At 41.2% G+C, this 16,685-nt stretch overlaps 1 protein-coding gene across 13 annotated transcripts in view; it reads right to left on the bottom strand.

Moving 5' to 3' along the window:
- The window catches only part of sox6 (SRY-box transcription factor 6), a 158,406-nt gene that overhangs the window by 43,678 nt on the left and 98,043 nt on the right, over window positions 1–16,685 (bottom strand). For 8 of the 13 annotated variants that reach the window (XM_057333222.1, XM_057333230.1, XM_057333205.1 and 5 more), the window contains one exon: window positions 861–984. In XM_057333222.1, the coding sequence (XP_057189205.1) occupies window positions 861–984 (124 nt within the window). The remainder of the gene's footprint in view (window positions 1–860; window positions 985–16,685) is intronic. The other 5 variants (XM_057333265.1, XM_057333257.1, XM_057333275.1 and 2 more) reach the window with 1 other exon arrangement.

The raw sequence follows: 16,685 nt of genomic DNA, 5'->3' as shown, positions 1-16,685 counted from the left end.
ACTGAATGATATATATTTTGAATGAAAATATCAGGAGATATTTTTTAACTCTACACAACTGCACTGGATAGTTGAAGTGTTTTTGCTACTCCTCTATACAGACGAATTAGACGTTTAGCTTTTCTAGAGAAAATAAGAATGGGGCCTGGCTGTATAAAAGTGCTAGTACTGTATTTACTGTAGTGGTACTGTATAATTCATATATGCTAAACTTAAACGAACAGTTCACCCAAAAATGAAAATTCTATATTCATTTACTCTCCCCAATTCTGTATTTTTTTCCCCAATGAACACAAAGAAACATATTTGGACAAATGCTTGTAACAAAACAGTTCTTGGCCACCATTGACTACCATGTAGGAAAAAACGCTTTTTAAATTTCTTTGTTCCGTTGAACACAAAAGATATTTTGAAAAATGTAGGAAAGCTAACAGTTCTGTAATTTTTCCTTCTATGGTAGTCAATGGTGGCCATGAACTGTTGGGTTGCAAGAATTCTTAACAAATATCTTTGAAATTTATACACATTTGGAACAACACAAGGGTGCGTAAATGATGATATCTTTTTTTTTTCGGGTGAACTGTCCCTTTTAAATACTACTGTAGCAATAGTTAAAGTGATGTTTGCAATTAATTACAAATAATAACCATTTCAAAAATGTCATTTTTCACCTGATTTGTTTTAGAAATTGTGAAGCATACAAAATCATTCAAAATTTGGGCGTGTAAATAACAAGACTTGTGCTCAGACCCAGGAAACAGACAAAAAGAAATACATTTGAACTGTACAAGGGGCTACACGTCAATAAAGGTGTGTAGAAGAAAAGCTGCCAGAAAGAAAGCAGATGTGTGTGCTCTTACCGGGCTTGTAGGACATGCTCGGGGGGAAGAGGAAGCCCTGCTGGGCCGCGGCGGCTGCTGCCAGAGTGCGCTGGTCGTGTGGAAAAATGGGGATCATGAGTGGAGGCATGTGACCCTGGACCTGCTGAACAGAGAAAGACAAGAGATCACACAGGAGTCTAACACATCCTGACAGCAACGCTCATATTCTGACCTTGAACACGTTTGCCGAATACCTGCACTTGATACCCACCAATCGCACACTGGCACTTCAAAGAAGCCATCGTGTGCGTGCAGGGGAGAGGCAAAGAGCTCAATCCATTGTGTTTACTTAGCGGTACTGTATTATATAAAAGCACACAGGAGATTCTTCTGTATAAGGAGATGGTGTTTTGTGTCAGGCTGACATTCCTCACAAAGCCTAATCATGAGACTGTGAGGAATTTAATATGTTGTGCAGTGTGCAACTTGGATTGTTCAGAATGGCTCAGAGGGTTCCACTTTCTTACACGTTTTCTTTAAGTATTAACTTCGTCTCATATGTTTCTCCTAAAACTAGCAGAAATAAAACAGACAAATAAATCTATTTCTGTTGAGCCACAGCAGTATAGAGCCAAAAATGACTTATCAAATTATTCTTTTATCTCTTTAAATGCCGTTGTACGATTTTTAGACATTAAGGAGACTTTTGTGATGTACTTCCAATAGCAAAGCAGCTATAAGGCAAATATCTTTTTTTTCTCAAGACCAACAGGTGAGATTGTCCTCATCTAGTGCTGCGCTGACAGACTGACACAAAATACGAGTCCTCACACTCTCTACGCTCTTGTCTTATGTTCTTGGAAGGTCATTTATATCGATGATAAATTCCCAAGAGATGCCAGTAATTTACAGCACCTGTTTTTAGCTGTGAAAATGATGGAATGGGTCCAAAACCTCGTGCATTTGTGATATTTCATTTATAACGTCAACACCTGGCATTGCGTGTGGTGCCTTTCAAATGCTCTCAACCATGTTCATCTTCATTTCTCCTTCATTGCAAAATACAGAGAGCATTAATGGCATGCATACGGATAGCATTAGCTTTGCGTTTGTGTGCGAGTGGATCGCATCCCCGAGAGAGAAAGCAAGCAAGAGTGAAAACAGACACAGAGAAACAGAGACAAAGAAAAGGGAGTCTGTGTGTATTTAGGGATCTGAGCGACTTCCCATGGAAGTTTGAAAACACATGTTTGTGGAGTGTTGGCCGGGCCCGGGCTTGCTGTCATTCACTGCTTCCTGCCTGCGGGTGACAGGCTGCAGCGCTGCTACCGTGGGCCAGGGCAGAGTTAATGCAGGCGGGTCGGCCCACCTCTGGGGAGCCCGACCGGAGAACGGGTTAATAAAGGTCAGCCCCCCAAAATAAACACATCTTAGAATGTTTCACCATTCATCCCTCTTTAAAATCAGCTCGCAATAAAAAAACGGCCTGGGCGCAATTACTGCTGCGGCATTGGGGCATGAAATCAACCCGCTCGGAGCAGCCACTTTCCACTGCGCTTTTCTCGCTGAGGTCTGCGCGATCTCTGTTTTTCACGCTGCTTTTCGTTTTTCAGAGCGGCGAACGCTCAAGTTCGGTTCAGTAGGGCCTTTTCCCCAGGTGCTAAACAAGTGCTCAGGTCCATTTCATCGATTCGGACTAAGTGAGTTCTTCTAAGCAAAAATAAATGGGAAAAATCCTGCACTTTATGGAGCATAGCACTTTAAAAAGTGCATCTACTGTGTTAAGAATGAAAGAACCGTATGAGAGTGTTTTTACAAATACAAATAGTTTAAATGTGCTGAATGAGAAGGATCAGGGGGCTATTTATCATGACCTCGCAGATGTGTTTGCTTGCATTTGAGGTGACTCAAAATGTAAGTGGTCGGGGGAAAGTATTACATAGAATAGATAAAAGATGAACAGTGTCCGTAACGTCACCGGCTACGGTCTTCCTAAAGAATCTCTAATACATTTTATGGCAAAGTGCTTAGGAAGAGAAGATAATTCTTTGCCTGGATTTGACCATGTAAATTGGTCTCCTTCAGAGGGCCGTTAAGGTCAGTCACATACATAATTGCTATTAGCATTATTCACATTACCCTTGCAAGACGAATCAGTCTAAAGCCGCAGAATTGCACACAACAGCTGCTTTTAAAGTGGAACCAAAGCACAACTGTTCCTTAACATGTCATTTCACAAAGTCCCGCACCGAAACCACTGTACATAACGACAGAAACACCTGGTCTGCCATCTATTCTAAAACTAAATGATCAATCTCTGTTTCTTAATTCAAATCTCACAACACTTCCATTAATGCGGAATTAAACTAATACTACCATTACCTCTGGGAATAAAAAAGACATTCCTGCTGCAAATATCGTGAAAGTAAGAAAACAGGAAGGTAAGAACAGATAAATAGGCCTCGGTTTGAGAGGTTGTGATTTGCAGTAATGAGGCCTTTACATTAAAGTTTAATTTACACACGCCACATCTGCGAGCGGCAAATCAAATAAGCGTCCTTAAAGTGGGGACTAATAGTGAAGGTTAGGCTTTCAAGCCTGTCAATTAACGTACACCGGCGGAGCCGAACAGACAATGCAGCAGATAAAGATTTAAAGATGATCACTGGCAATTTGCTTTGACTGCTAATAGACAGAGAATGGAATTAAGTGCTTGCACTTAGACGGATGGATTTTGATAAATTGCATAGCGCATCCTGCATTGAAGCTTGCTCTATTATATCCGTCAGTCTCTGTGTCTCCGTATCTTTCAGTTACTAGATATGTCTGTCTTTCTCTGTGTTTACACTTATATGGGCCTCTGTGCAAAATGTCCAAAATTATGTTTATTTATATATGGGGTAGACAGTATGACCAAATATGATATCAACATATACTAAAATAACACATTGTGAGTCATTTGACAGTAAAAACAGTATATATTTTAAAATAAACCATGTGGTAATAAACTATACTGTATGTAAATGCAACTTTTAAAAAAATATTTATTAAATGTATTTTTTGTTTAATTTAAAAAAGTTATTTTTTTATTACTTTTTTAAGAAATATATTAATAGTATGGAAATTACATTATATATCATCTGAGTTAAGAAGCAAATAGTTTGAAATAATACAATGGTATATAAGCAAATCTATTTACACTCCTTTAACCACACAATAAACATCAGTTTAATTCTATGAGAAATTCAGGAACTGTAAAAAAAACCTAAACTCTTAACTAAACAACATCTCTCGATAATAAACTCTTAAAATATGCAAGCACACATGCAATAAGCTGCACGCTTTAAATGATAGGCTATGGATATCTTTAGCAAACATTGCTACATTGTGTCCCATAATGCTCTAGTTTACATGTGTGTACACATATTTTGAGTTTGTATTTATAAACATGTGTGAGTGTGTCTGATATGTATCTGCACCCTGACATTTTGCTTCCCTTCCTTCCCTCCATGTGCCAGGCGGCCGGCTGCCTGCAGCATTAGTATTGCCAGTCAGATCTTCAAGAGCATGAAAGAATGAAGTGGAGCAGATGTGAGGAGGAAGGCTTGGGACTCTAGAAGCTCTGAACCTCATAAACTCAGCCCATTGTAGGTCTGGCTCCTATCTGGCCTTTGTCTTATCGGATCCTTAGAACCAGAGGATGGGATAATGCCATTTCTCGCCAACTGCCCCGAAGCTTCATTAAAGATACATGAACGAGCCCCATCTTATGAGGAACAGGTGCTATTGTTTGTCCCCGAAGACCTGCCGTGGCGCGGATGTTACTCGCGGTACTTGAGAAAGAGCATCTGTAGCAATCAGTCAGGCTGTGTTGCTGGCAGCCTCTCTCTCTCTTCACACGGCGGACCAAAAGAGAGAGAGAGAGAGAGAGAGAGAGAGAGAGAGAGAGAGAGAGAGAGAGAGAGGCCTCTTCACCTCCAGCTTCCCGCATAAATCATTAGTTCAGTACAGCTGATGAAGTATACAGTGATACACGACACAATCTGTCTTTCTGTCAGAGATACACGCATCACCCGACCGTGTCTTCGATACTGTACCCTGCCCTTAGATCAGGTATTCATCTACCCTCTGTTAAAGACACCAGGGGTGTTAAGAAAGCTACTTTGGAAATGTAGCTTGTCAAACCATGAAAAACAGGTCAGTTGCACAATAAGCTGTTGTACAAAAAAACATGCAGGAGCTATTTTGTCAGAATAAATAACCAAATATCTTACATATTTTACATATTAATTGACAAAAATTAACTCCAGTAAAACTAGATCATATTATTCAGGCCCGGTACTTGGCTGGCTTGATTGGGGGGCAATCACATATTCTGGTTGGGCAGATAGATAATCATAGTTCATTGCATGCACAATTTTCAGTGGTTAAATTGACAGATCATTATTTAATAGATCCTACAAAAAAGTATTTATTAAGAATTCATTCATTTTTAATTACTTTAATTGTCTGATGGATAATTTTGGAGAGGCCCAGAAAAATCTGGAGGGGCAATGCCCTCCACCCTCCCCAAGACCCAGCCCTGATATCATTATTTATACAATAAAGCAACAGAAAAATAGTTAAACAGTTTTCACATGTGATAAAAATGCAACAAAAATTACGCAGGAAATAATGTTGGCTTTTTCCATAAAACATCTGCACTGAAACTCACCAAAAAAATCACTAAATTGCCTTTTACAACCGGTTCATTTCGATGATTAAACTGAACGAAACGATTAATTAAAATGAATCAGATTTCCCATTTCTACTGTACGAGAGAGACCATGTTTGATTATTACTTTCACACGGAGAAAGTAGCTTATAGCTGAAAATTCTGCCGAAAACAGCTCAGCTACTGTCACGCCACTGAACAATGTCATTACGTTATTAGCGTTGGTACTTTTAGTTTAGTTAACGCAGGCCAGTCAGCAGAGGGCTGTTTAAAGACGCAGCATTCACTCGCTGTGAGTTGAATGACCGAAATAAAAGAAGGAGGGGGACCCCTGAAGTAAATAGGGAGCTATAGATTAATCAATGTTGTTAGTGGAAATGTTGACATCAGCACTCAGCTTCAGTAATGGTTTACAGCAGCAACTAATCCTAAGGTCAGACAGCCCACCGTACTCACCGAGAGCACCCACTGTACATGGATTACTGTTAAGAATGGGCCGGTGTGTGCGCGTTTGATCCTGCTAAACCTGCAGGTGTGTGTAAATGTATTGCCAGTAATATGTTTGTGCCTTCCTGTACCTGTAAATGTGTATTTGCTGCCATATCCTGACCTGGGCTGTCACACAAACGCATGGAAAATGGAGATGTACAAGTCATTACTGTGCTCAATAGGGCCCCTGTCAGCACCCATGCTCCACGCTGTCTTTTAAAGGGCCCCCACCGGCCCAGGAGACATGGTCCCGCCACCCCCCCCCCCACCTGTTTTTAACTCCCCTTGACATGAAAATAGAGATTGATCTTCAAGAAGCATCACTTTGGGATTCTTTCTCCTTTTTTAAAAGAAGAGAGGGGAAGTTGTTTTAACATGTCCAAGATGCCTTTCAATGTTGACGAGATAAGATGGATGGGGAGGGGTTGGTTAACTTCTTTTTGAGTTTCGGAGGAAGCCAGAGAGACCAAATCCTCCAGAGCCTCGGGTTAAGCATTAAGAGCCAGCCGACCCGTTTAAAAAAGCGCCATCAGCAAGTAGAGGGTGAAGCCATACAACCTTCAGTCTCCGTGTTGTATTTGTGTCTAAATTTTCGCCCATTTCCCCTTCTTTTAATGTCTGAAAGAAAACCGTAACACAAGGGCGCTTTAATTTCAGCGTGAGTGAAAACAGCTTTCACTATTACCGTAAGTAAAACCACGTCACATGTTTTTGCCCTCACTCGACACTGCCAGGGCCAAAATGACCTTAGGGGATCCATTTTAAAAAGGAGTGATTCTAGAGGATCTGGCAACCGAGCTCAATCCACACAGCGAGCTCCGACGGCGCAAACTTCACACCCGCTACTTTGTGAACACACTCTGCAAGCGCTTTCTGGAAACTAACCAGCAAAGAGCGAGTGCGGAGAGAGAGAGCTCTTTGCTGAATGAAAGCACTTCTACGCTCAGGAGTCAACACATTATTGTGTTCTGAAGAGGTCAATTTTTTAAACAATTCCATGGATCCCAGAGTACACATTAGTCCCACGTCACAGGTCATTTATCAGTAAATGCACTCCTCCAGCACAGGGCGGCTGCAGCTTTGAGTTCTAATCCCACATGCGCACACACGCACACGCATAAACCCACGCTCGCGGGCCCTTATCAAAGTGGTAGATATCTGCTCGGGCGTGCTTCAGACGCTGATGACAATCGGGCCGTGTGGATCGATAGGACTGAGTCGGACTTTGATCCTTGTGCTTTCTGTCAGCACAGGTCCGGAATTAAGACCGGGTCTCCACCTCGGTGCCACAGACTAAACGCATTGTTCGTCTCTCTCCGTTCTGTTAGCGAGAAGTTCTGCAGGAGGCCCTCATCAGCCACACAGATACAAGCCGGGAATAAAGAGGCTTTGTGTGGCCGCGACTTTGACCTGGACCAACCCGCCTCCCGCAACCCACTCGCCCAGAGACTCAAAGGCTTATCGGTCGATGAGCTCTGTGTTTTCTTTCTTTCATTCTGGCCTTTGTTCTTTTTTTGAGGGACAGGTAAAAGATTAACGTTCTCGGCAATTGAACAGTTGGACTGACAAACAGTGTGCTTGCATATATTTGGATGTATGTTACGCAACTGGTCCTGCTGACAAAAGACCGTGGTCTGACAGGGGACAAATGTCTTCTATGTGTCCAACAGGGCAAGGTGCACAGAAACCAGATACTGCGCCGCGCTCAGCTCGTCTGAAGGAATAACCAATAGATGACTTCTTGTTCCGCTAATTCCTTACACAGTAAAACAAGCCTTCTTGGAAAAGAGCCATTCTAATATGTCTATATTAAGTCTGGGGCTGTTAAAAGCAGAACGCCCCCTTCCCCCATCCCGCTTCGCCTTAAGTCCACCCAAGTGCTCTGGGTGAAAAACAAATGCGCAACACACGCAAGCCTGTTCTGATTTTACACGTCACGTTCAAATTTACTTGTTATTATGAACGGAGCAAATAACACGCTTCCAGTCTATTATTTGGACGGGACCTGTAGTTTTTATTCAAAACAATTTGCCAATCGTAATTTAGGAATGATCAAATAAGCGTGTTTAATATTAAGAGGGGAGAATCTAGCCTCACGCTGGGATGCTGAAATTAGTAAATTAGTTGAGTACAAAGATGTGGGGGGGAGGCTATTCCCCTAAGACAACCTGCAAAATGTGATCAGTGTGTGTTCAACAGAAATGTGTTCTTAAGGCAAAGTCTTGTTGAGCCTCTAAGAACCTAAAATGTAATTTAAGTCTGTAAATATTTCAAGCAATTAGGGTTGTATTGCATATAAAATATCAAAGACAAGCCTAAGGCTTAGTAGTCTTTTGAGCTCAGCACTGCCATGGTGCACTGCACACAGCTATTTCGTCCACCTCTTTCCCCCTCTTTCTCTCTCGATGCTTGTTTAACTTACTATATGCTTTATTTATGGGTTACCTGTTCCTGTTACCTGACTGACACAATTAATATGGAACATTGAAATTTAGATTACACAATGATATATATAAAAAGAGAGAGAGAGAGAGAGAGAGAGAGAGAGAGAGAGAGAGAGAGAGGGGGGGGTATTGTTCTGGCTTTTGTGGAAACAAGTAACTTGGTATTGGCACCTATTGTAGTATTGCTCCTGTATGACATATCACTTAATTGCTCCCTGAACTCTTTGTAAGTCTCAATCCAATGTAAAAAAATGGATTGAGAGACAGAGCAGAAAAACTAATATATTTCTGACGGGGTCTGGTCATAACATGAAAAAGGTTTGCAGTAAACTGGCTAAACACGAGGGGATGGGCTCAAACAGCATTGGCTAATGAGGGGAGAAAAGGACAGACATAAACAAACCCACAAATGAGTCCGAGGGCAACATCATTATACCACATATACATCTCACATGTATGAAAACCAGCACAGGCATAACACACAATACACGTGCAGAGCAGACGGACTGGAAAGAGAGGAAATTGCCCCATGTGATATTCATGCCTGCACATAATCTCGGTTTAATTTTTAATTTTATTTATACTCTGCTTGCTTTTGAATTACGAATGAAGTACTCAAAGATCAATATTTATGTTTATCTTTGCTCGGGTCTAACCTTCAAAATAACAAATACTTAGGATATAATTAGTAGGCTATTACTTGAAGAATAAAAAAACTAAATCTAACAAGAGAGAGGAAATAGTGCAGTTGCCAAAACATTCGGCAAAAACACTGAATAAAACAAACACATTTCCATTAAATAAAATCTCCACCATCAGTCACACTACCAAAATCTATGCATTTCTGAAAGAGTTTTGGGGTGATCAGCAGTATAATAGCAGAAGAATCAGCCTTCTAACTCTCAAAAATCAGACCACCCATTAACTGAAAATGCCATTGTCCAACTTGCGAGCCAACGGAGAGCGAGAGAGGAGCATTTCCCTTTCTTCCTGTCATCTGTGTGTAGACTGAGCCACTGTCTCCGCTTTAGCCTTGAAGCAGCTGGGCCGGGAAAACAACAGAGAGCACTCTGTTGTCCAGCAGAAAGCTGACATTGTTACGGCCGGGACTTTATTGCAGGCACATGAGAGTGTTGAGAGTTTAAAACACGCTCGAATGTCATGTGCACACCCAGTGATAGGGAAGAATAATTATGAAAGAGAGAGAGAGAAAGACAACAACAATTCAGTGTCTATGAAAAACGGACGAAAGACAAAACGGCCCATTCATTGTATTCCGCAGGGAATGCTTGGACTCTCCTCCGCCCCATCCGAAAAACAAAGCGGCCCTTTTTTTGTGCTGCGACGCGCGGGGCTGAATGCTTTGCTTTGCCACCCTGGTCCTAAGAAAACACGGGCCCCCTTTCTAAACTGCTGGCTGGCCGCACACAGTAGAGGCTATTAATGCTTCGCCTTCTTCCCTCCCGTGTGTGTGCCCACTGCGGAGGCTGAGGACCACGTTAAAAAGCCAATGCAAAGACAACAGTTTGCTCAACATTAACAGGAAAAACAGTGGGCCGGGCAGGAGGGGAAGGGAAACTAAGTCAACATCACACTGGAGGATGTGTTCTCCAGCAACTGATATTTTTCCCCTTGCAGCGCTCATAGCACAATTCGAGCTGAGTATAGGTCCGACGGCCTCATCTGGGAGGGATTGTGGATAGGCAGCGAGTGACAGGTGCTTTCTGATGAGATTCAGGGGCTGATGTCGGCCGGACAGCGCCCGCTTTATGCCACCGATAACCGGGTCTGGACTCTAACAATGTCCTACAGATCAGTGTTTCCCAACCTGTTTTGATTTTGTACCGCGACAGTGAGGCTCTTTGATGCCAACCCAGAGATGTGCTTCTCCTAACTGATATTCCGTTCAGTATTACCAGTCATTCAGTTTTTTTGTATTTCATTCACAGTGATCTGGGAAGAAGAGCTCCCAAATTGCCTTTGACTTGTTCATTTGAGTTAAACACTCTGTGTGTCTATGGCTGATAGTAAAGGATCTAATGCACACAAGGCAAATTCCACCTGCTGCCTGACAGCATTACAAAAATTGGCCTGTTTGTCTACTATTGAATGTCTTCCTGAGCAGTCAGTCACTATATGTTACTACACAGATATGTCTTTGTATTAAGCCGTCTAAGCATGTGCAAAACCCAAAAACAACAATATGGATTTGCACCTGAATAAATACACAAGTGAATACTGACTGCTGTTTTATTATAAGATGGGTTATTTCCATGCAAATATCAACCTTAAAATGAAAATAAACACGTTTTTGAAGCATTTTTGTGTGTTTTTAAAGCATCGTTTTCCATATTTAGGTACGTGAATTGTCACATGAGTCCATATTCCTCATAAATGGGCACACGAAAATATATAACTATATAACAAAATATAGTAACTATTTTATGTTCTATAAAGAGCCATCACTTCTCCATATGTTGGGTGTTATTGCTTGTGGTTTGCACGTTTTAATTCACAGAAAACATACAAAGTAAGTTGTCTCTCAAAAACCTAAGTCTTTTTTGTCACATCCATAACGCATGATTTTTTCCCCTCTTTTAAATAAAAAACTCATACATAGACTGAAATTTCTCTGATGTCTGGACTCCGTCATCAGCGGTTTAGTAAAATATAAACAGATGATTCAATGTATTGGTAATGAATACATTCTTTGAGAATTTATATTTTAAGTTCGGACTGAAAATGTCACATCCATAACGTTGGAATTGCCCAGATTCTGTATTCTGTCTTTTCCTGTTGACTCAAAGTTTTATATAAAGAAACTGATATTGTTTGATAGAGGAAAAGCACCACTAAAGACATTTACAAACTCACATAGCCGGGCCAGACAATCTCTGTTTATATTCTTAATGCGAGAATGTGTTTGAAGTGGCGTTAACTATTCCACCTTCATCCATCCATTAGCTTAATATCAAAAGCATCATGTCTCGACCGTGCGGATGTAACTATTAGGCCCGTTTTTATGCGTCATTAAGTTTTAAAACGGGGCCTACAAAAGCTTTATTGTTCAAACCGCGCACGACTTTGTTTAACGTCAGCATTTCTCCTGCTTCGTGACAAGAAGTCACATTTCATAACTAATTAAATTGATCCCCCACAACCCCCACCGTCCAACCAAGCACACTAAATGGAATTATTTGTATCCAAGTGTCAATATATTAAATCAAAGGGGGCTAATGAGTCAGGTCACCGCTTTCTTTTATCTCCGCTCTCGCGTGTTGGGCTCTTCATCAGCTAACAGTCGAGGCTAAATGGAGGATGAGCGTGTTTCAGGGTCCGTTGCTCTGGGCACAAGCCAAGAGGATTTGATGGGACCGTTATGGCCCTCATCCTGGCGGAGGAGAACTTAGCACACTCCACACCGTAAAGAGAAGGGCGACGGCGCGCGCACACACGCAGACGGAAACGCACGCCTGCACGCTCGCGCTCGTTTCCTTCCTTATTACAATCTATTTGCCTGGCAGACAATGCTAATTGGCAACACATTCTTTTTTAGCATAGCTTGTTTTCAACGCCGTCTCTGCATAAATGAGACTTTAGCATGAGAGATCACAAGGGTGCTGGGAGACAACCAAAACCATCTAACAAGAGGCAAATTAGTAGCATTATCTTTGTTCAATTAGACGCCCCTATATTTATCTAAAACCCGAGCTGAATTATTCACCATTATGTGGCGCCTGGTGCATTTGAGGGAGCTTAATGAAATATTGGATTTAATTGTTGTTCATTGAATTAAAAAGGCAAACCAAATGGCTCTGGGCTAAAGACAAAGCTATGGTAATTATCTGCATGTGCAGCCGTTAAATAATGGGAGCAGATGATACATTGAAGTAACCGGATCACAATCCTTTTAACACGGATTCTTTCGAACACGAGAGAGATGAATATGTTAACAGGCCACAGTCTATTTTATAAGATGACATTTTACTTCAACAGGAAAAAATACAAGGTAAAAGCTTTTATTCATTCTGTCCGCCTCCTATTAACACTGGCTCACATTTATAATACTGTGTTAAGTGACTGTTAACACATCCCAGAAAGCAAAAGACCTTTTTCTCCCTTAAAAACGACACAAGAAGAGTTCCACAAAGTCTTGCGTGTTTAATTAGAAGTCTCTGTTCTGTCTATGCAGACAGCGTTTCTCTTTATTCAACTTCCCTGTGAATTCTGTCACCGCTCTGCAAAATAGTGAGAGTTGCGACCTGAGCACCATTATGCAATTTCTCAGAAACAGAGCGCTATTATTTCTCCAGTCCTGTTTGTGAGCTTTGAAATACCAAAGGACGAGAGCGGCACATTGACCTGCGTCTGTTCTCATCACATTCAATACAAAGATGACAAACTAAGCTTTTAAAACAACAGGAAGTGACTTATATTCAATAACAAAATTCAACAAAAACTCAATTACAAAATCTAAATCAGTTTAGAATTAAATTAGTTTGAATCCAGCAACAAAGTCTGTGTGGCTGTGTGAGTAATGTGAGGTGAAGGGCTGGCTCTGGTTAACCCTTTAGCCTGGCCTCTTCTCCCACTGATAAACACGTCTGCCAGGGCACACTGGGGAAGTGGTCCACATATGAGAGAGATCAGTCACACACACACGACCTCAAAGCCGTTTGTCTATCAGTCTGCAGGAACAAAGGAATATCCTGAAGGCCCACACTTCCACCTTCAGATTGGCTTCTGCTACCAATACACACATACACACGCTTGTACATTGTGTCTATCATCTGCGCAGGTTGTCTTTAGTCTGTCTGGGTTTGCTGCGGTGGTGGTTTGCCGTGTATAATTAAAATGAATCTTTAATCCGGTGGCTGTACGCAGCTATTATCAGTTAACCCTTAGAGGCTCCCCACTGTTCCCCCACACCATTTATAACCACATGTGAGGGAACCTTTCCCTCTTTGAAGTAAATGTTGACAACAGCTTCTGTTTTAGCTGTAATGGTACAACTTCTCCCTCTGCTACGGAGCTGAAATCCAGATCCTAAAAAATGATTTTGCATTAACACAGTTAAGAAAATTCCACTATGTATGAATGTGTAGTTGACAAATAAACCTTACCGTGTACCGTTATTCATATTTATAATACAAAATAGCATAAGAGAGATTTATCTTCGTTGTTTTTTTTGCTGTCACACCATAGTACACGTGTGGTTTATTTAAAAATATATAAAAATATCCATTTTATGAAAATCATCCTTATTAAACTGTTTGTATGTCCTGATATATTAAAGGCACAACCTCTTTAAAAATATGACATTTTAAACTAATTTGATAATGCTTTGACCTATGAAAAACAAACTGTCATCTCCAATTAACACTTTTCACCACATTTAAATATTTTGTGTAAATTTTTACTTAAAAAAACTGTGTGCACTGCGCAAATTTACACAAAAATTAAGTGAATCCTATATAGTTGTTTACAGTGCAGATTCCTTGAGGTTCCAGGAATGAGAGAAGTGGCTGAGATGCCGGTGAGCGAGTTGGAAGTGGTGCTTGCCAGAAGAGGGTGAGAGGAGAAAAGCAAGAGATCTGTGTGATCCAGCCGGTGCTGGCAGGAGAAACAGAGGAGCGAGAGAGAGAGAGTGGGGGGGTCGAGTGGGAGGAAGGTGGAGGGGGGACAGCGGAAGACAGCCACGTGGAGGTTTCTCTCAGTAGAGCAGCGAGAGGAAACGGAGCCCTGGGGTTAGATAAGTAGAAGCAGGCCTCACAATGACAGAGTGTTTGAACCGGCGGTCTCCTTTAAAACACAGGAAGCGACGGTCGGCACAACAATGACCCCGCGCTGACAAACAGCATCTCTGTCCATCGACAAACAGAGCTCAGTGTGTCTCTCTCTCGAGCGCGCTCTACGTGAGGAGGGAGGACGAGACCGGAGCTAATAAGCTCTTGTTTGCTGTGATATGAGCCAGAATATGAGCGTCATAATAGAAGTGCTGTTTAATGTCGACGGGTATTTTTCCTCAAACACACGTTGCCTTTCTTTACTCTTCAGTATCTAAAGTTCAGGCTGACCTTTGAGGGAATCATTCTTCTCTTGTGTGTGTGTGTGTGTGTGTATACAATAAGATGAGCCTGTCTCCACCTGTGTGTTCTCTTCCCTGCGTCACCTCAGATCACACCGTACCAGCCCCAGCGTGCAGGAATGCCTGGCGCCAAGCCAACCCTGTGCTAGAGATGCACGTCAACCCCAGACCGCACCATCCCAGAGTCCAGCCTGGGAATTTACAGCTTCTATCACAGAACAGAGCTCAGAGGAAAACAATACCACCTAATGTACACACGCTTGTACGGACCTTTGAAATCTTAACAGTGCAAGGCAGCTGTAATCGCAAATATTAAGTGCTTGAAGGACAATGACCACCGTGTACTGTCAACCATTTTGGACAAAGAACACCTTTTTTCCTCGTTTATTCTCATATAATCCTTCATTTTAATTTGAACTTTTAACAGTGTTGCTCTCTTTGAGTTTCAGTATGAAACGATTGTGGACAGCACCGAACATAACATTGGAAAATGTGTGCACAATTTGAGACATTGTTAAGCTCTTTGCTAAAACTCTAAGGGAGACACGTGTACTGAAAGATTACTTGGCCATAATTTCAGAAGTAAAATCTGAGAAGCCACAGACTTCCATTTGCTTTCAATGTAATCTCATCAGTGCCTAATAGAAACAACTGAAACATGAAAGTCTTATATGTGATTATTCTTGTTTTTGTTGTTGTGATTAACACTTATTCTAAGAGAGAACAACACAGTCTTGCTTAGTGACTTTTTTTTGGCATTCCTGTCGAAGGCATTGGCTTTTACACGGTCTTATTTGTACGGCTTTACTTGTCTTACATAAGTAACACATTTTCTCCTGCAGATCAAGATTTACTTCGACATTTGTTTTTAATTGTTCCTAAGCCTCTCCTTCAATCTCCTTCTGACGGCGCTTTTAAGTTTAAACTCGAATCACATAACAGTAATCCGGCCCCCGGACGGAATTAGTTGCCATAAGAAATTTCTCAACAAGAGGCTTTGGCTGAAGAAATAGAAAGAACTACCTTGAGCTTGAAGTTCTGATAAGCCTGTAATCTAAGCATCTGCTATCTTTAAAACAAGTGACATTGTAATTCCCGTAAAGACAAAGACTCAATCTCGCCATGTCTCATGGCTCTTTGTATAAAACGTGAAACAGTCCGAAGTGCAATTTAAAAGTAGGTTGATTTGGTTCTAATTCCCACTTCCGTCTCTCTCTATTTTCCAAACAAAACCAAAGCTGGCTTCCAAAACCAGCACTGTATTGCGTTGCGCTTGGATTAGCTTGGACCCCATTCGGTCCAGTTTACAGAATCCAGTTCAGTTCATCAATAAAGGCCTAAAACTTCCCGACCCATGCGAGCCAAAACAGCAGCGCTTTGATGGAGAGGCTGTCTCTTTAAACCACGTACATGCTCCACGCTAACAGCGGGGAAACCCAATCCTCACATGCTGTTTTACCACTCAACTTTTTTACGTCTGTTACATGAAGGCTGAAGAGCTTGTTTGGAGTACTAATTAACTCAAAGCTGTTGTATATTAAGAGCGCTGGGCATTTTTTGTAGAGCCGGCTCTAATGAAAACAAGAGAGATGGTGAACTGCATTAGCAGCATCGTCCTCTCGCTTCCCATCACATCCCGCTCTTGTTTTCTGACTTTCCCTTCTTTACGGACATCCGTGGCCGCTGGAGACGGAAGTTAAAATCAGCCACAAAGGGAGGCAATGGTAATGATATGAGGAAACAAAGTTAGAGAAGATAAAAAGCAAGATAAGATAGTACAGGGCTTAAGCATCATTTTTTTGGCGTTGTGGGTCTAAACAAGATTGCGTTGAAAGTAGCGTTGTTCTACAAATAATAACATTTACCTTAAAGCTGCAATCTGTAACTTTTTATTGTGCAAGTATGTAAAAAAAAATTCTGACTATCTTGTACCCCAATTTCACAATACTACTATATTTATTAAGAATTATGCTATATATATTAATATACTAAATATAAAATATACAATATTTTAAATTGTATATATAAAAAGTATCAAATAAATATTATGCCACTTTTTTTTAAATGTAGTATAATTATATGCAAGTATTATTTGAGGTGTAGACTTCATGTTTCAAACAGAGATGGCG

This window comes from Triplophysa rosa, linkage group LG1 (genome assembly GCF_024868665.1).
Source record: "Triplophysa rosa linkage group LG1, Trosa_1v2, whole genome shotgun sequence".
Lineage (NCBI taxonomy): Eukaryota > Metazoa > Chordata > Actinopteri > Cypriniformes > Nemacheilidae > Triplophysa > Triplophysa rosa.
The sequence above is the reverse complement of the archived record's forward strand: the minus strand, read 5'-3'. Positions and strand labels throughout refer to the sequence as shown.